General features: G+C 38.8%; 1 protein-coding gene across 4 annotated transcripts in view; it reads right to left on the reverse strand.

Moving 5' to 3' along the window:
- Positions 1–4,380: 4,380 nt before the first annotated feature.
- The window catches only part of FBXW11 (F-box and WD repeat domain containing 11), a 128,616-nt gene continuing 111,959 nt past the window's right edge, over positions 4,381–21,037 (reverse strand). For all 4 annotated transcript variants that reach the window (XM_077823656.1, XM_077823654.1, XM_077823657.1 and 1 more), the window contains 5 exons: positions 20,536–20,654; positions 19,717–19,827; positions 18,602–18,680; positions 16,825–17,013; positions 4,381–6,915 (listed from right to left, as the gene is read on the reverse strand). In XM_077823656.1, coding sequence (XP_077679782.1) covers positions 16,852–17,013; positions 18,602–18,680; positions 19,717–19,827; positions 20,536–20,654 — 471 coding nt within the window. In that variant the 3' untranslated portion in view covers positions 4,381–6,915; positions 16,825–16,851. The remainder of the gene's footprint in view (positions 6,916–16,824; positions 17,014–18,601; positions 18,681–19,716; positions 19,828–20,535; positions 20,655–21,037) is intronic.

The raw sequence follows: 21,037 nt of genomic DNA on the forward strand, positions 1-21,037 counted from the left end.
GGCCTGACATCAGTCCTTTGCCCAAAGCCCTTTTTCCTTCTGGTGCCAGGGAGCTCCTCTTCTTTTGCTGCTTCTTAGACACCGGTGAGGGGGAACAGTATGGGGCAGAGCCCAGTGCCAGTGGTGCACTCCACACCAAAGCTGAAGTGCTCGGCATGGGGTCCAAGTGGGAGAGCTCCCATGGAGGACAAAGCACAGCCTCCATGAGGCAGGCCCTCAAGTGGATATCCTGCTCCTTTTGGATTCTAGGTTGAAAGCTTTTAGATTCGACACTTGTCCTTTCTATGGGATTCCCCCCAAACACTTCAAGCAGCTGTCGTGGGGGTCACTGATGTCAAGCATGGTTTGAAGCTGGGAGAGCAAGGCATGCCCCGCTCCAGGACAAGTCCCAGTCGGGACTCACAACTATCAACTAACCTAACACTTAACTTAATGGCTGGCTAAGTACCTACAACTATACACAAAGAAGATAAAGGCTGAAAGGAACCGCTAATGCTCTTGCGATCTGCAAGACAAGGTGCTCCAACCAACCATCGTGTGCGGTAAGAAGGATCTGAGAAGGCGTAGGGTCGGCGGCGCCTAACAAACTGATGCATGAGTGCAGCATTCAAGGGGGCACCACAGCTGACCCTACAGATACCGCTAAGGCAAACGCCTCCAACAACTGTGCATGTGGGTACACACACACACACACCCTAGAATGGGACTGACTTGTGCAAGCACTTGAAGAAAAATACAGCTCAAACAGAAGTTATGAGCAAAATTACTGGGTGATTACTCAGTGAATCCGTGGCCTATGGGATGCAGGTATGTGATCTCACTGGTCTTTTCTGGCCTCAAAATTTATACGAACACTTGAGATCTTCCATGTACATATGCAACACTAGATCAATTTATTAGACCTAGAAGAGTTTGAGGAGGCAGCCCTGGCTGTGGGTTCCCCCTCTGAAATGTATCGTCTCCCAAAACTGAGCGCTGGTTTTAGTTTATTTAGTTCTGATAAGAAAGGGGAGTCACATTAAATACATTGATCAAATTCTATATAAAGACTTGATGCTGTTTTAGCACAGATCAAACTGATGGGTTAGGGTCAGGGCCATGTTAATGAGCAGGAAGGACTATCAGGCAGGCACTGAAGAATTTACCCCTTCCCACTTTATAATAAATATTCATACACAACTTGCCCTGAACATCTCACTGGATCCCCAGCTCCTCTCCCGCATGAAAATAAGCACTATAAGTGACCTCCAGATGTGATGGATCTTTTCCTTTGTCTTTGGTCCCAATTGAGCTTCCCTGGGAAATGGACAACATTCTGGGCACTACATTTATACCCTTAAAAAAAAACAAACCCTAATCAGTCACTGAGACCCCTGACCTATTTAAATCTGCATTACCAGAGTAAGAGAGGTTCATCAAAATCTCTCAAATTGAAATAAATCTAGCTTAGTAAAGATCCTTTTCCTAGCACCTTGCTGGGATGTGCACTATTATTTAGCTCAAAATTACACTTGTACAGTAGCCAACCTCAGTTTGTGGTGACTTGAAATGAGATTTATGGGAATTAAACTGAAATGAACAATTGGAGCATCGGTCACCAATGCCAAATATTCTTTGTCTGAGATTATAATTGGAAGCCTACAGTTCTAATTCACAACCCCATTAGAGTAGACCAGGGTAGGCAACCTATGGCACACGTGCCAAAGGAGGCGCACGTGCGGATTTTCAGTGGCACTCACATTGCCCGGGTCCTGGCCACCTGTCTGTGGGGGCTCTGCATTTTAAGTTATTTTTAAATGAAGCTTCTTAAACGTTTTAAAAACCTTATTTACTTTACATACAACAATAATTTAGTTACATATTAAAGACTTATAGAAAGAGACCCTCTAAAAACATTAAAATGTATTACTGGCACGCGAAACCTTAAATTAAAGTGAATAAATGAAGACTCAGCACACCACTTTTAAAAGGTTGCCGACCCCTGGACTAGACACTGAGGGCACTAAGTTTTCACCTGCAAGTTTCAAAAATCTCTTAGGTCGCAATACAATTGTAATACAATTCATATATACACAGCACCTTTCATCTCTAAATGCTTTACAAACTATGTACATACACAGCCTCTGAATGCAGCCAACTCCAGGGTGCCTGTCTGCTAATCAGCAGATAAATTAATGCACAGCACACTCAAGGTAGAAAAGAAAATGTTGGTCAAGGAGATCAGGGAAAGCCCCTTGGTCTTCAGGCATCAGATCTTTAATATGTACACAGCAGATGGGACCTTGTTTTCAAGATTAAACCCACACCATCATCCCAGAACTCACAGTAAACCCTTCTTTTCCTCTGTGGAACAATGGTGTTTCTTACATTGGACTAATCAGGAGCTCTGAAAAAACCTTCCAGCAATGAACAGATGGATCTAACAATGATCTAGTTACGAAAACAGATCAACATTTGAGACTTGTTTTTTTCCCAGAGGTTATCAAGGGGCAATTATACACAGTGCTCAGTAACACTGAAATTTGACAAAGGAATAAGTGGGGAAGAAGTGGAGGGGGAAGAATTGAGTCCACGTCTACTATGCAGTGTGTGTTTGAATAGACAAGGCTAGTTCAGACCTTGAAACTGGATTATATTCAGTCTCCTTTCCACCCATTTCCAGATGTTCCTAATTTTTGGCTGCAGGATGCCCTGTGCTTTGAGCCCGATTTTTGCTGCTATATTGCTGCATCATGCATAGCACAACATATCACTCTCAATTATGGTAAGAAAAAGGAGTCAAGAGGAATCCTGAGATCATACAAGGGTGTGAGTGTGCCAAGCAAAGAGTATGTCTTGACTAATTTAGTACAAAATTCCACTGGGAACAAGGCAGAAATATCTGATGTTATTTTGTATCACAAATAGTGCTGACTGCTGAGAAAATCAAAGGCCACCCTAGTAAGAACCAGATATAAAACTTTTTGAAGAAGTTTAGTCTGAGTGCATCTACACCTAGAAAGTCTTACATTCTAGGATTTTTTAAAAACAAAACAAGAAATCTCACATGCTTAAAAGGCTTAGTCAGGTAAAGTGACTCATTGAGCCTTTCAGACTGATTTAGAAAAATTAGCGTTTTGTAACCTTTTACTTAGAACCTCTAATCTAAAATGAGCAAAAACACATTCAAAATTATATACATAGGGATCACTTCCCTTTCATTGAAACACATCCGTATTCAGAGTGAAAGTCAAGTTATTTTGAACAGCATTATCCAACAGTCACCAGGATGGGACATGAAGAATAAAGTTAAAGTTATAGGGGGAAATTTAGGGAGATGGTATGTAATTAGCAAAACTGGGATCTAGCCAGGACACTAGTTTTAGGAAAAGGTTCATGGTACCTTTAATAACCACTGAGGTTATCGCTTCTCATTTTCAGTCTTACCCAAAAAATGGCACCACCCGCAGAAAAGTGATCCCCAGTACTGAGTGCAAGTATAGGTAGGAAGCTTGTACAGTATTATGCCAACTGCATAGATACCTCTGTCAGTGATAAATTAACTAACACCCAATATTGACCAGCCATACAGGTTAAATTTCCAACTTTCCACAACTTTGTATATAATTTCTTCCAGGTGTCTCTTCTCTCCCCACACCTTCTCACTCACACCAAACCGCATAGCCAATTTACAAGGTTCACAGCAGGACAAGGCTTCTGTGTTGTTTTTGGTCACAGTGCCATCACAATTGGACATTGTGAATTGGAAGCAAGCAAACTCCTCTCTCTACTGATGTCACAGCTTTAGTAGAATGTGGTACAGATTAGAGTCCCTGATTGTCACCACGGATCACCAACTGCTTGGAGAACCCATCAGAACTCAGTTGACAATTCTGTCAATGCATGAGGCAGAGCAGAATCTTACTAAAGCAGATATGTTGAGTCACTTTTCTGATCATGAGCACACTTGAAGCGCTGCTTGTGAAACAGTCTGGGCAAGGAATAAACACGTTGAGCTCGGTCAGACGCTGATCTGTAGCTAGTAAACAACTCAAAGGAATTAAGACAAACATTTTAGAAAAGTTTTAACACGTTCCAGGCCATGCAGTTGTGCCCCCCCCATAGGAAAGTTTCAAATTCTAAAGTATTTGGCCTTCGGTCTTAGGCGTCACACCACTCGCAAGCCAGCACTGAATTACTACACATCATTATACTATTGGTTAGAAGCACTGAAGTGCTAGAAAAGTTTTTATAACATAATACAATAAAGTATGGGAACATTGTATTAAGAGCATTAGCTTTGAATTAGCATTTGAAGGAACTGTGCATTAAGCTTGGATTAACTAATGCATAATACTGACATTGGGTTAGATTATGTTACTTAGCAATTTATTGGACAAATGAAGTTCAATTTTTTTTATTAAGCACATTCCACGGTACAAAGCTTTAGATCATGAACAATATCTGTACAATTTAACAGTTTCAATCAGCTGTTCATACACAAACTTTCCAAACGGGTCATTGGCAAACATAATTACAAGTTAGAATTAGACTATCCCAGTGCTTTGAAACATTAATATAGCAGTAATGTACAATTGCTCAATTATGGTTAGCAAAACAAAGTCCAGAGTGCAGCCAGGAGTCCCAGGAGCCAAGTTCCTTGGGTGCCAATCACAAAGTCCACTGCTATGTTACACAAAGCACAATCAAAGAAGGTGAGACTGCATGTTCAAATACCATTATCTCCCAAGGAAAAACATGAATTTAATCTTACACATGCATAAAAAAGGACTCCATTCTTCATAAACAAATAGCTTTTTCTTCAGGGCTGCAACTGATGTCTTTTTTAAAAACAGTTTAATATTAAAGCTATTAGATGAAAAGGATAAAGTAAGCCACTTTCACAAACTACTGTCAAGCTTACCAAAAGGAGATCTTACAGACGCTTATCAAAACATGATATCTTCTGTACTTCATGAGGTTTGATGATCTCAAAGAAATAAATATCTTTGTAGTAACAAGTTAAAGGGAATTTCTAACAAACACTGATCCCAACAGCTCTCTCTCAATGGAATAGAGGACTAACTGTAAGTTGCACTTTTCTAACAGTTGAGTAACATCTGATGTGCACTTCACTCTGAATATGCCTGACAAAGGTGGATGACATCTAACCATAGCTGTTGCACTGGAAGTTTAGTATTAAATCACTGGTCATCTAAAGTGTTACCGACATTCTTTAACTCCCCTTAACCAAAAAAGGGAAAATCTGAAACCAAAAAGTGCTGCCAACAGAAAACGAAATACACAACAAATGATAGAGAAATGACTGGCTACATATTGGAGACAACATATTTCTCCCCCAGGACAATAGGTATATCTTACACACTCTTGGGTTTTAGTGCATTTTCAAACTAAGCATTAAAGAAAACTACTGAAAACTGTAGTCATACATGGCAACTTAATAGGACAACACTATAAAGATGGCATTTATCAGGGTCTTGCTTTCACAAAGAAAAATATGATTAAATAAATGTGACTGTATAAATTAGAGACAGGAGAACCATGACAAAGTAAGAAGGAACTACTAAGACATTTCCTAATAAGGACATGCTAACGAAGAGAAATATTGACCATGGCATCACAACAAGGTCATAGTGTAACAGCTATGGGTAAGTGATCTTAAATTCAACTTTAAGTCTGGTCATCATAGTACTTCCTTGAAGGGGCCTCTACCCCACCTCAATTGTTACAAGTTACATATTTAAATAAATTTAACTTTAGCTGATGGCATTTTTTCCATTGAGCAGCCAAACTAATGCTATGGAAGGACATCTGTAGGCATGTGTGGTAATCTACCAATTTAAAAAAAAAAAGATGTTTTGTAAATACTGCGGCACAAAATATAAGATACAGAACATAAATTAAACTTTTTTTTAATTTTTAAAAAGTTTAGAAATTACATTTTAAAATATGTAGTTCCCATTAAAAAAAATCCTAATGAATACTGAAAACTTCCTTTTGCAGAGAAATATTTCTAGGTAATTCATATTAATCCCTTCAGTGCCAGTAGTTAGAATGTCCTGCTGCCAAGTGCTAACACATTTTGTATTAGTGTGTAGTGTCAGGAGATCCTGACTTCTAGCACCTGGAGGTTAAACTGTTTCGTACATTGTATCTACATGCTTATACAGTATTTGAAATTCTGAGGCAAGCACACATGGGAAGATTTTACGGTACCAAACATTAGGAAGGGTAGGACGGTTGTATTACAGGGCACAGTTAAAAGAAAAAAAGACGGTGCGATACAACTAGTTTAGATAATCTAGCCTGATTTACAGGTAATGTTTAAATTAAAAGAAATTATTGGTGCAGAAACAAGTAAACTGTAATCCAAAAATATTACTGATAGATTCAGAAATATTTCTAATAGTCCAATGTACACCCCTATCAAACAAAACAGGCTCTGAATTTGTCAGGAAGTCGAAAGGAGCATGGTGACTTTGAAAGCAAAACTCTGTACATTCTGGGTATGTGTTTGGCACCCAAATTTCACTGGAGAATATTTTTCTTTAAAGTCAGACAAAAGTGCAAAGCAATATAAATTAGGCCAAGTCCTTTCTTGACTTCTGATTTATTTCTGGAAAACAAGCCATCATAGTTCAGTTTATATGGACAATTTACACATGAAGCTTTGGATTTTTCACTGCAGTGAAGGGCAGGCTTCTGATTTTCATCTACTTGAAGTCAGTGAATTTGCAGTAAATTCCTTAGAGGAGACCACTGGGGATTGAAGGGGAGCAGGAAAGATTAAGAGAGATACAGAATTGTGCTGTTTTGCATCTACACAGCATCTATAACCAATTCTGACTTTAGCTGCGAATCAACATCTTCAGGCATGTAGTAGCCAGATATCCAGTAGTTCAAGATTGTGGAACCCTGAAAAAGATAAAGACAAGCTGAAACAATGGAAACTATAATCAGGCCAAATATAATCTATTATTTGTAGACATATGTCAGAAGCTATTTGGTATCCACCACAGAACAACACCCCTAGGCACTCTGAGCGCACATGAAGGCATTAGCCTGCTAAAATAAAGAGTCTAAATATGCCAATCAGTATAGCACAGACTCCTTAGAACAAAAGTGCTAAAGGGACCAGCGTTCCTTTAGAATGATGCAATCAGTACAGGGTACATCTACACTGCAATTAGACACCCACAGTTGGCCCATTGATCAGGGTCTCAAGCGCCTACATCGCAATTAAAGAGAGCCTTAGCCCGAGCCCTGCAAGCCACAGTCAGCTGGCATGGGCCAGACACAGGTGTCTAATTGCAGAGCAGACATACCCTTAGAGGTTCAAGAGGTGACAATACCACCACTATAGGGCATCATTTTAGTTCTATTGATTGTGGAACCTGGACCATACTTTAAATCAGATTTGTAAACGGATTGGGATTTGCACCCTTTTAAGCTTTTGAAAATTCGGCCCGATAAACATAGCAACTTTGAATTAAACTGACCTTTTCCTTACATGTGATACAAAACAAAAGTCTTTGCTAGGTCTTTAGGGGCAGACTGGCAGGGGAGGAGGAGAAAGTGTAGTAGCTGGCACAACAGGCCTCGTTCAAGGTTAAAACTTACCTTATGGAATTTCAGCCTACTCAGGAAACAACCCTCCTCTTCTCCACACCACACAACACTATACAGAAGTCACCTAAATATTATCCATTTTCATTACAAATATACATACGTTATATCTGGTTGGATTGAATTTTTAATCATAGGTCTAAACAGTTGCATTGGGAAAATTGGCTTGTGAAACCATTCACTTTTTTTTTTAAAATCAATCTAACCATGTAAACTATCCTTTATTCTATTTTAATAGGACTATTAAGTTCAGTTACTTGTTATATTTATACATGAAAATGAGACTTAATGATCTTGAGAAATGAGCCCACAAATCAGATAATTAGAATATTTCCACAAGAGCTACCTTTTCACACAGTTATATGATTACACTGTTTGATTAAATAGCTTTTCCAAACTGAAAATTCTTACTGTAATTAAGCTTAAAATAATTAAATCTAAGGTTAAATTTCACTTTCCATTCCCAAAAAACATGCTGCAGACTTTGATGAACTGCTCTATTCATGAGACTTTCATAGCTGAAGGTTTAAAACATCTTTTTTCCCCCCAGTGCTTAAATATAAGAATATTAGACTATCATATGGTAACAATTTTTATCATGTTACAATAAACAAAAGGAATTCAACAGAAGGCAATAAAACTTTCTTATAACCCCCTGCCAGTGCTGTCAAAAATGATTCACTTTGAAGAGGCATACACATTCGGAGACTTATAAATATGGGTACAAAGCTTCTTTTGAGAACGCAGAGACATACAGTGTTTGGGAGCATATACAATTGTTCCATTAAATATAACAAAATACTGGATATTTTACAGTGATATATTTTATGTAGATTTGTTTTTGATTTCTGATTATGAAAAAATTCAGGAAAATGACAGTGTGGTTTCCAAGAAACAATTACATAACTACCAAGACTAGTCAACTACAAGGATATGCAGCTTTGCATGTTTTCAGTTCGCTGTGTAATAGGACAAGTCAGACATATAAACTGCTCCAAACTGTGTTAAATGTATGGAATCTGCAGGGAAGTTGCTAACAGTGCCAAAAACAGTTCATTTTGCAGCAACAAATCTTACCGTAATCAAAGTGAGTTTGCAAGTGAGGGGGCAAGAGAAAGAGTGAAAATAAGTCATGAGACTGGTGCACTGCTGACCAAATGGACTAAAATGCATAGGAGTGGATTGAAATAAACTATACTGGACTTTTAGATGCCTATGTATTTATACTTCTGACTGGCATGAAAAATATGATAGTGCTTCCATGATTGGAAGGTAATATAACCCTCCCAATCATATTTCAGCACAACCTTTAAGCCATTCAAAACTATCTATACCTTGTTGTGGGGAAAATATGTAATTGGTACATGTCAGCTGGTGGATTGTTTTATTTTGTCACTAAGAAAGTGAGGTTTTCCCACCAGGTAGATTGTTCTAAAGGCTTCAATCAATCAGAAAAAAGGGAATTGTTTGGGGAGGGTGTAAAGCACATGGTTAGCATTTGCGGTCTCCCAAATACTGACCCATGAAACCTGTAATATGAAAGTTGTCCTGTTTATGGCGAATGCAATTCCTTTAGGCTTGATCCAACTCCCATTAAAGCCAATGGTAGTTTTTATCCATTTTAACAGGAGTCTGATCACATCCTTAGAAGCACAACCAGTGGCAACTTTAGGTAGGCCAACACCATCACTGAAGGCACTGCAGTAATATTGCAACAATTCAAACAAATATGAATTTTCAAACACTGTAAGCCATAGGTGGGCAGTGCTGAAGGAACTAGCTAATAGGGGCTCTGAAACTGCCCATTCTCCTGGCCAGGCTGACATTCCTTTTAAGCTTGTTGCCGACTTGGTACACAAAATGAGTTTAGCAGACAGACCTCTGGTCTTTTTTCAGACCTCTGGTCTTCTCCTTTAAGGAGAGTATAAACGGCCAATAAGGGAGTTTTATGCATCTTTTATGCATGCTAACCTTTAGCTGTCTTGCAGCACAATTCTTAATTTCTCAAAGCTTGTTCATGTACTTCTACAGTTTCCTTTAGCCAACACTTAACTTTTTCTATATTACAGTGTTTAGATGATTAATATTATTTAGAGTGGAAGTTAACAGAAGATAGATGTACTCAAATTAATGAATGGTGTAGGAAAGGTAAATTAGCCACTCCCATTTAGAGACTGCATAATTAAAGATTGTGTGGGCAACCATGAAACTGACATTTCTTAATTCGAGTGACTGATTTGCAACCTAATTTTCTAACCTTTTTTAAAAAAAATTTGTTCATTTCTTTGAGGTTTTTTGTTTTCTTTTTTTAAGGAAAAGGGTAAACAATTAATAGCCATGCATTGTCAATGGAGCTTGAACACTGAGCCTTCAGCACTGCAGCACACACTGCTACCCCTTGAGCTACAGGTCTGTAACAGGAAGCAGGAGACGGCTGTTATTCTACAGGGGATGGACTGCTGGCTCCTGGGTGTTGAGGAAGCCCAGCCTACCCTGGCCCTCTTTCTGTCCTCCTCCACTCAGGGGGTTGAGGGAGCTCCAGACCAATCTGGTACCCCCAGAGGAAGGGAAACGGGTCACTGGGTTCAGGTGGATGGAAGAAACCAGCCTCTCTCTCTTTGGAATGTTCATGAGATCTGTTATTAGTTTAATAGGCTGCCAACATTTTCCTGAGGCATGCAAGTGGGAAGAACTTCAATTTATAATGATTTACATCTCAACAAACACAAAATGGAATTTCATGAGGCAAAGAAAAAAGACATTTCACTAACAAGACGACTATCCCCTAGAAAATATCAAAGGTCTTCTACAAACAATGAAATAACTTGTGGAACTCATGGTTACAAAATATCAAGGCCATGAGCTTACCAAGACTTAAAGCAAGAAGAGACATTCATATGGAATGCAGTGTTGTTGTAGTCGTTTTGGTCCCAGGATATTAGAGAAGCAAGGTGGGTGAGGTAATTTTTTTTTTACTGGACCAACTTCTGTTGTATAGCTCGAAAGCTTGTCTCTCTCATCAACAGAAGCTGCTCCAATAAAAGATATTACCTCACCTACCTTGTCTCTCTCATTTATATGGACGAGACTACTCAGTTACATTTGATAGAAAAACACTTTTTAAAAGAGATAAAACCTCATGATTTCGGGCATAAGCCACACTACTACTAATTACCTCTAGCAAGAAAAAAAATTGCCCCATGGGCAAGCTTACTCCATAACTGTACTCTGAGGTTTCTGATCTTCCTCTAAAGCATCTGGTACTGGCCACAAGCATCAGAGACAGGATATTGGACTGTATGGGCTTCAGGTCTGACCTGGTAAGGCAACCTCTGTTTCCAAGTCTCAACATTCACTACTATATATACAGACGTTCCCCGGGTTATGCAAGACCCGACTTACGCAAATTCGCACTGACGGAAAAAGTTCCATAAGCCAGAAATAGCTTTTTCAAGTTGCGGAAATATTTGCGTAATGTACGGGTATACGTTTCCAACTTACGCAAAATTCAAGTTACGCAAGGCTTTCAGGAACGGAACGATTGCATAAGTCGGGGGGGGTGTCTGTAGTATGAAGTGCAACTGTTGGCAACCACATGAATGACATAAGAAAAATACTTCACTGGTCTAGCAAATGGATCTACAGCAGAGTTTTTACCCAATATACTTAGACAACTAAATACATATTGACTATTGCAGAGAAATGGAAACAGTCAAACTTCATGTGAGTCTCTTCTGATGGCTTCAAACTCTTCCTAACATGATGTATTTTATCCTTTTGAAAACATTTTTTTATTACTTGTGGTTATCACAGGGAATTGTCATTTATGATGAATATTAGTCAAAATGGCATACATCTCAGTTTACTGGAGACTGATGGGCAGTGCTGGCTAGTCCCAGAAACAGAAAGATAAAAGCCTCAATGAGGAGCACAATCTAATTGAACTCTAAAAGTTCATAGAAAGTTGTGGCCTGTTATGTGCAAGAATACTTTTTTCAATGTTACTGTAATTTACAGGTTTCAGAGTAACAGCCGTGTTAGTCTGTATTCGCAAAAAGAAAAGGAGTACTTGCGGCACCTTAGAGACTAACCAATTTATTTGAGCATGAGCTTTCGTGAGCTACAGCTCAAGCATGCCTCCATTATATAACAGTTTCCACATGAAGCATTTTAAAGTGCTATAGATCATTAAGGCTCACAGCACCCAAAGAAGGTAAAAGAAAATCTTGGTGTACAGGTCACTTTATGTTCTCTGACAAAGGGCAGATCTGCTCTGCAAAAAATCTCTCATCTCCATACTACTAATGTAGAAAGTGGCATTATGTGACATGCCCAAATTCACACAGAGTCAGCAGAACAGCCCAGGAAAGAATCTGAGTCTGGAATATTGAAAAGTGCTTCATGTTGGCCTTACACTGCTCTCCATTGAAATAAAGGGTTAAACTCACAGCAACATCAGGACAGCTCTGAGTACTTCTGAAAGTCCCAACTTCCAGTGCCCTCGGTCTAGTTACTGGATCTGAGGTTCCTCACACACACTACGTGATAAGCTTTAGGCTCTGAAAGAATCCTCCCATTTCTAACCAGAAAATGTGCAGGTAGGAGGCACAGCATACTTGCCAAAAGTATCTAATAAAAATTCTGATGGACGGTCGTTAAAATTAATGGTAAAAACATAGGTTATTTTTAAATTGTAGAAACTTTTAAACTGTGTGACAGTTTAGAACCTTTGGTTTAACATCACTCTCAGCAAGGTGGATAAAAATTACTGATTTTTTTTAAAAAAAATTTAAATGGATTTTTTTTAATTTAAATTGGATTTTTTATGATAAAATGCTTTTTGAAGGAAAAAACCTATCTAAAGATAGTTTTAATTAAGATATACCTTTGAGCTATAATGTCTCAACATGGAATAGGGATAATAAATTCTAATTCTATAGTATGAGACAATATATTCATGTAATGTTTAAGAAAAGTTTTGTAAGTGAGTTCCAGTAGTTCATGGATTAGGGACTCAATCTTATGGGGTTCCAGGGACTTCTGTATAGATTATTTAGGTTAATCTTTCTATCTACCCAATGGGACTCAGTGCTCAGTCTAGAAGATAACACTGCAGTTCTCAAACTGTGGATTTGTGTCTCCGGAGAGAACATGCTCGTTAACAGCAAAAATGTTTTTAAATAAATAAAATAAATAAATAATGTACAGCGGTGAGAAATAACAGACCTCCACTCTATTGTTCCTCTGCAAATTTGTGAACATAGAGTCAATCCCTTACCTCTCTCTAAAAGTGCAAAGTTTCAAAAAGTTCAACTAATACAAGATTGCTGGGGGCGGAATAGATCTGGACAAGGAGAGGAAGTATGGAGATAAATGTGAGAAGGGAGGGACAGGCAGCAGAAACAAAAGTGAAACTGTTTGAGCAGCATATTCCAGAAGTCTTGAGGTCTTTGAGTATAGGCTTCATTGATTTGAGAACTCCCATACCATTCTCTCACTCGAAAGGAAAACCTATAATGGCAGCAGGCCATAAAAGAGACCCAGTTTGGGAATAGTTTAATGAAGTTCCTCTACCGGTGGGTAAGACAGGCATGCGTGCAAAACACAAACAATGCAAGAAAGAAATGCAAGGCCTGGTTGCCTAAATGAAACAACATCAGGAGAAGTGTTCCTTCTCAGGAGGAAGCTGCGTTGAAGGTGATGAAAAGAACATGTCTGAACATGCAGGATCTTCAGGTTTGTAAACTTTTTGACTACATACTGCTTTCTTAAGGGCTGCCTGTCTTCCTTCTGGATTATTCTCAAATTCTCATGTTTGAAGAAAAAATATAGTTGTTACTCTCTGGTACTATTATTTTAGATGCAGTTGTGATAAATAAAGAGCTGAAATAGGCACATCATCTTCCTTTTACAATTTCACCTTTAAAGTAGTACCGAGTGTCAGTGAATGCAATGAGTAATACTAAATGAGCAGCAGTATGGTAATAATAATTAAATAACTGCATTGACTTATTATGTTCAGGAGAATCCATCCTCAACATAAAGGATTCTGAAGACTATCCACCTTCAAGATCACCATCACTTTCTATAGTGTGTTAGTCACATCATGTATGTCACATAGCCACAGTATATCACCTGTAGCAAAAAGGAAAACAAATCTCCATCATCCAGAAACAACCACAGATAAGTTTGTAATAAGAACCAGCAGATTACAAAAAGAGGTAACTGATGAAAAAATTGCCCAGTTTGTTTATGTAACAAACTCTCCTTTCCGTATGATTGAGAACCCATGCTTCATTAACATGGTTCAGTCATTAAGACTAAGATACAGTCCACCCAATAGAGCAGATGTCGCAGGCAATTGCTGGATGAAGTGTATGAAAAAAAAACTGAGCAGTGTGCAAAAGGTCTAGAGGGTAAAATTTTTAACCTGAGTCTTGATGGGTGGAGAAATGTCCACAATGATCCTGTTGTATGAGCTTGTGTGACAACAGAAGAAGGGAAGGTCTTCCTTACAGAAACAATTGATACATCAGGAAATGCACGCACAGCAGAATACTTACAAGAAGTAGCAGAAAAAGCTATAACAAACGGTGAAAAAAAATTCAAACGTCTAGTACGCAGCTTGGTCACAGACAATGCTGCAAATGTATCCAAGATGAAAAGAAATTATTTAGAAGAGAGTGGAGAGAGTCCCAAGCTAATAACATACGGTTGTAGTGCTCATTTGATGCACCTCCTTCAGACTTCAGTGTTCCAGAAACAAAGGCTAATGTTGAAATTGCAAAATACTTCCATAACAACCACTTTGCAGCAGCTGCTCTGAAAAAATTGGGAGGAACCAAGCTAACTCTCCCACAAGACGTGCGATGGAACTCAGTAGTGGACTGTTTTGAGCACTAGATCAAGAACTGGCCTAATCTGATGACAGTTTGTGAACAAAATCGTAAAAAAATAGATGGTACTATCACAGGCAAAGTTCCTGACATTCGGCTTAAGAAAAATGTTGAACACATGCTGACTACCCTGAAGCCTATTTCTGTAGCCTTGAACAAAATGCAGGGAAATCACTGTTTTATTGCTGATGCTGTTGAAATTTGGAAAGAACTGAGTGAAATCTTAAAAAGAGAAATATGCAATGACAGAGTTAAATTACAAGCATTTAAAAAAAAAGAATGAGACAAGCACTTATCTCCAGCTCGTTTTCTTGCAAATATTCTCAATACTCTGTACCAGGGTCAAACCTTAACTGCTGAAGAAGAGCTGGCTATGACATGGACATCCAGCGATCATCCCTCCATAATGCCAACTATAATAAACTTCAGAGCTAAGGGTGAACCATTCAAGAAATATATGTTTGCTGATGATGTTGTAAAGAAAGTCACACCAGTGAACTGGTGGAAGTCACTTAGGCACTTGGATTCAGAGACTGTTGCAGTGATAATCTCACTTTTAAGAGCAGTAGCTTCTTCTGCTGGTGTAGAAAGAATGTTTTCTTTCTTTGGACTAATTCATTCCAAACTGAGAAATCGTTTGGGACCTGAAAAAGCAGGAAAGCTTGTTTTTCTTTTCCAGATTATGAACAAACAGGAAAAGAAGGTGAAGATGACTGAGTTAGCTGCAGAAGCCAATATATTAAGTTTCTCATGTTGATCTGGCTGACATAGTGGATTTAATTTTTGTTTTGTTTTTTTAAATTTCATTTAACTATTTTAGTTCAAAACAAACAAAAACAAACCTGATTTTAAAAAACTTGAATGTTTAACTAAATTTAAAAATTCATATGCTTCTTTTGCTAAAATATTATATGTTTGCTGTTGAAGAAAAAAATCTAGAATACATAATGTTGTTATTTTAGTTAAATAAAACAATTTAAATGTCTGTCTGGTGATGTTCTCCTCCTAATACAGCATGGCAAGAAAATCCTCCAAATATTAATGATTAACCTGTTGAATTAGAGATAGCTCATCTCCCAATGGCTTCATAAATATACGCTTCAATTACCTTTGGTAAATGCAATATCATTTTCTGATATAGCTGTAAAACTAATCTGAAGTTTTCAAAATAAATCACTTAAAAAATTTACAGTGTGTACCTTCTAAAAAATTAAACCTACATCTATCTCTGAGTTGTGAAGAAAATATATTAAGGTTATAACAACCAACAAGAATGCATTTTTATGTAGAAATCCATGATTAAATCGAGTCTTCCTGACTAGTGGTCTGGTCTTCATTGGGGGGCGGGGAGGGAGGGAGGGAAATCGATCTAAGGCCTGGTCTACACTGGGGGGGGGGGGGGGCATCAACTTAAGATATGCAACTTCAGCTATGAGAATAGAATAGCTGAAGTCGACGTATCTTAGGTTGACTTACCTCATGCCCTCACGGTGCGGGGTAGACTGCCACCACTCCCCTGTCAACTCCACTTCCACCTCTTGCAGCGGTGGAGTACAGGAGTCGATGGCAGAGTGATCGGGGATCGATTTATCCTGTCTACACTAGACGCGATAAATCGATCCCCGATAGATCGATCACTACCCGCCAATCCCATGGGTAGTGTACACATACCCTAAGTTACACAACTTCAGCTACGTGAATAATGTAGCTGAAGTTGATGTACTTAGATCTACTTACCCCGGGGTCTTCACTGCGGTCAGTTGACAGCTGACGCTCCCCCGTTGACTCCGCCTGCGCCTCTCACCCTGGTGGAGTATCGGAGTCGACGGGAGAGCGCTCGACAGTCAATTTATCGTGTCTAGACTAGACGTGATAAATCGACCCCCGCTGGATCGATCACTGCCCGTCGATCCTGCGGGTAATGTAGACAAGCCCAGTGATTTAAATCAAATCCAGCCTGATTCTCAGTTTGAGATTTATGACAAATGAATATCTTTTTAAACAACCTAGTTGTAAATGTGTTGCAAAAACATAGCAATTAGTACATCAACTACCTGATTAGAGGCAGGAGGAACAGCAGTGAAGATGTAGAAGATGAGTTAGATACTATGATGTTTCAGGCTTTAAGCATCAAAGCCTGATACCACAACACAAAGGCTTCCTGATCCAAACAGCAGCAGCATCAACAGCAGATACATTGAGAGAACTCAGTGACAGCTGATATATAAATTACTATGACCAGCACCAGGCAAATGACAGTGAATACACAAGTACAGGAGACATTAAATACAAAAGAGTTTACCTTATGAGGCTAGTAAAGTGCAGACTGTTATCTGGAGATGTAAGTGTATGTTCTGGATGGAGAGCGTGTCTCGTTCTGGGCACTGGGTTGCACATTTAAGAAATCCCAAATCAGAATTGTGTCATCGTGGGAACTACTAATGATCTGAAATTCATCAAACTGGAGTCTAAACACACGTCCTGAATGTTCCTATAAACAGTAAGAGTTCAGTTAGTAGGCCAGGAGATGGATCATCTTTCACTAATTTCATACTCAAACACTCATTTGGACACACAATTGGAAATGAAAGTTTTGACTTGCTGGTCAAGGTTCACACACAGGTCTGAGAAGAATTACTGCTATTTAAATATTGCAGCAAATACAGTGGCTTCAATATAAAGTTTGCGTAGGCCATGAATTTTACTATGAAGTTGAGAACCAGAAAGAGAAAGGCTGAGAGAACTACAAGTAAGCTGGACAGACTGCCAACTGAGAGTAAGCCACTTAAACAAAAAAAGACTGGCTAGTGCTGACAAGCTGTCAGGGTTTATCTGCTGCACAAAAAGATTTTGTATGTTAAATAGTGCTGCTACTTACAGTATTGTGCAGTCCCCATAAGCCACTTCCTAAGCCATTCCAGGCCCAATTATTTGTAAAAGTAGGCAGTGTTTCAATATGCGCTCTTGAGAAAGAATTTTAAAAGTGGCCCCTCCAGGAACTCTTCGCAGAAACAGCAATACCAAAATGGCACCAGGACTTTGCACTAGTACAGGACCCTGCAAAGGTCTGTGCTTGGCCCTGCTGATCCACCATAGTAAGTGATAGCATTGTACCTTTTTAAAACTGTTTGAAGGACTGGCCAAAGGTGCCATACTGATAACCCAGTGACCAGAGTCTGAAGTGAATACATACAGTAATTGAATTATACTCAAAGAATAAGAGGTCAGTGGAGTCCCCCTGCCCATTCCATACTTGATCTCTATGCCAAGACTGCTGATAAGGGAGCCAATTACAGTTTTTGTGCTGTGGGCTCTTCTGCAGGAAGTGGACAAGCCAAGATCATTTCACATAAGCCATCAAATAGATACCATGTAAGCAATGACTTCTGCTCACTACTGACTCGGACAAGGTTCAAGCTTTGAATCTGGAGATGAAATGCCCTGTATATTCAATGACCAACACAATAAGCTACCCATTTCCCTATTATTGCCATAAATCAAAGCCTTTATTAAATTAAAAAAAAAAATCTAAGGTAGCCACTTAAAATATGGTAGTAGTCTTTGAAATGATTAGAGTTCCTATGGTAATCTCACCACAAGATCCCCTCCCTTCCTGCATCTATTCTTTCCATTTTTACAATTAGGAGAAAGGGCTAAGGAAGGCTGATAGTATTCCAAATTGTTTCCATTTAACAGAAGTCCATTTATTTAAAGCCAGTGGTACAATATTTATATGATATTAAAATACCACCCCAGGAACCAGAATGATTTGGATGCAATGTCATATTGATTACATTTTTAGACCATTTGAGAATACCAAGCCAGAAGAGCTTAACAGCTCAATTTTTCTTCTATGCTCAGAGTCAACAAGAATTCAGTGCACAATGCAGCATGCCAAATCCTCTTCATTTGTTCCCAGCTTTGGGAACAGAGCAGAAGTTGCAGAATGTGCTAAATTTCTTATCTACCTCAAGACACTCGATGCATTTGCAATAAAATTTAACATTAAAATGTTCACTTTTGCCAAATATAAAATAATATAATTGTGCAAAACCCCAAATGTATCAATGTTTACATACCACCAATGTACGCAAGCATAGTGTGCTAGCTGGGGCACGAGGGTCAAGAGCAGCTTGCAAGTCCCAAACTTTAATTTTGCTATAAAATGAAACAAGAGCATAAACAGGATTATTCATTTCTGCATCTGAGGAATATTTTGCATATGAACTTAAAACTGAGAAGACCTCAAACTCTAGCATACTGCCGATGAAATGCAGGGAGAACAGCCCCTGGGAATCTATTTAGGATTACAGATCCCAGGAGAAGGGTAGAATCAAAATAACCAATTCAAGTTGAAAGGAGTTCCTGACTTGCCTTCAACAGACCTATGCTGTTCACTTGAACTACAATTCAGCCCAATACCAGAGGTGACAAGCTAACAAGGAGAATAAAAGCAATGGGATAATCCATGGCCCTGTACAGTTTCCTTGAATTCACTCAATGTTAGGCCATTTTCCTTTACAGGCGGCTCCCTGATGCTCTCATAGCAGCCCCACACCACTGACTTTAAGGCTCCTATCAGAGAACAGAAATATTACAGCCTCTCTGCTGGACTGTGCTGCTGCAATTTCAAAAGTGTGCGTGGCGCCTCAGAATACAGTTTCAGTGCTGGTGTCTAGTAAAAAGGCAGACAGACCTGTTGGGAAGTAGGGAGTTTCTCAAGGAGTGATGTCTATGGGGAGGAAGCCAAGTGAAGTGAAATGTCTATTCACAACAGACACTACTTAAGACAAGCTATTTTGCCCATTCTAACCAGCTTGTGCTGTACAGCAAAGCCATATAAACTTGATTAGTAGAATACTTAATTCTGCAGGGACCTAGAGCTACCTACCTACCCCTATGAACAGAGTTGAAGAGCCCTAAAACAAGTTACTGGAAGGAGCTGCAGAATAAAACAGAATACATAATATTCAAAGGCTACATTCAGGATATAGGTAGTCTGCATTATTGAAATCTACAGGAAGTGGGCGACACCCAGGTTACATGTAGATCTGTCATAACCAGATCACTTAGACAGCAGGATGCAAACCAAAAGAGAATCCTCATTGTGTGTGTTAGGGATGAGAACTTTCAGAAATATGCTTTACTAGGAGATACATGAATAACTTTCTCAAAGCATGTTTGAAGCACGTACCCGTCATAGGCTCCACTAACAATTCTCTTGTTATCAAATCTGATGCATCGAACCAGTTCTTCATGGCCTTCTAGTACTCTTAAACAGGCACCACATTCAATATCCCATAACCTTAAGAAAACAGAAGAAATGGATCTTTGAGAAACTCTTGTGTGACACTAGCGCTCCAATCCACTTACTCATGCTGCAATTTCCATTTTAATATAATCTTTATTGGTTCTCTGAAAACTAAAACCATACTACATTGCAAAAAAGTACATCTGAGGCCCCTGTACACAGTCCCCAGAAGGGAGTACACTGCAACTCAGACACATTCCTAGTCAGTCTGCCCCACAGAATTGTATTGATCATTTTTGAAATTAAATGCATTTTAAAAGTAAAGGCTGGAAGCTTGTCACTATTTCAATATAAATGAATTTTATTGCTGAATCCATCTCCCTTTTTATTCTGCACATAAAGCCATGTGTATCAGAAGTATATGTAGTAACTGAAATAACCTGATGCTTTAATTGGACCTCCAATTTCTCCAATGATCTTCAGTTCAATAGACTGTATTAAGATTTGTAAATTACATTTTTAGATGCTGACATAAGCCCAACAGTTTGTGAGCTGCACTTGCTTGAGTATGTGTTATATATTACCTGTTCCCTCCTCAGCAACGGTTGCCTGTTCTAATGCTGACAAGACACATCAAAAGCTAAAAGATTACTGTGCTATTAAACCGTACGGCAGGTTCAAGAGACCTAGAAAATAATCCTTTTTTACATTTGCAAATGCACATTCTCTCCAATATGCTGTTAACAACGGTCTTCCACGCACCTAATGGTGTTGTCTGACGATCCACTCACAACTAGTCGATCCCTGTACTGAAGGCATGCAATGCCACGCTTGTGCCCATTTAGAGTACGAACAAACTCACATGTGCTTGTACTCCAGACCTGTGGAGAAAATTAAAAACATTCAATTTTGAGAGAGCTTGAGGTTTTATAAGTTAAACAGAAATTATGTTCAAACTTCATTAAAAAAAATCAGGACTCTGAAGAAGTACTTTGAGGGGAAAGCTGAATGAAAGCTTAGACTGTAAGCTCTTCCGTGGCTAGGACCATGGTGTATTTTGTATTTGTACAATGTGAGTCACAATGGGGATCCAAACCCAACTGGGTCCTCCCAACACTGCTATAATACATAAATCTGTTCAAATTGACTAAATCATCATAAATTTAAAATATTAAAAACGTTTAAACTTTTTGTAAAGCAAGTAAGCATTGCTCAAGTAATTTTAGAATTCTGATTGAATTTAAATGTTGGCTGGTTAGTAATC

This window comes from Eretmochelys imbricata, chromosome 8 (assembly GCF_965152235.1).
Source record: "Eretmochelys imbricata isolate rEreImb1 chromosome 8, rEreImb1.hap1, whole genome shotgun sequence".
Lineage (NCBI taxonomy): Eukaryota > Metazoa > Chordata > Testudines > Cheloniidae > Eretmochelys > Eretmochelys imbricata.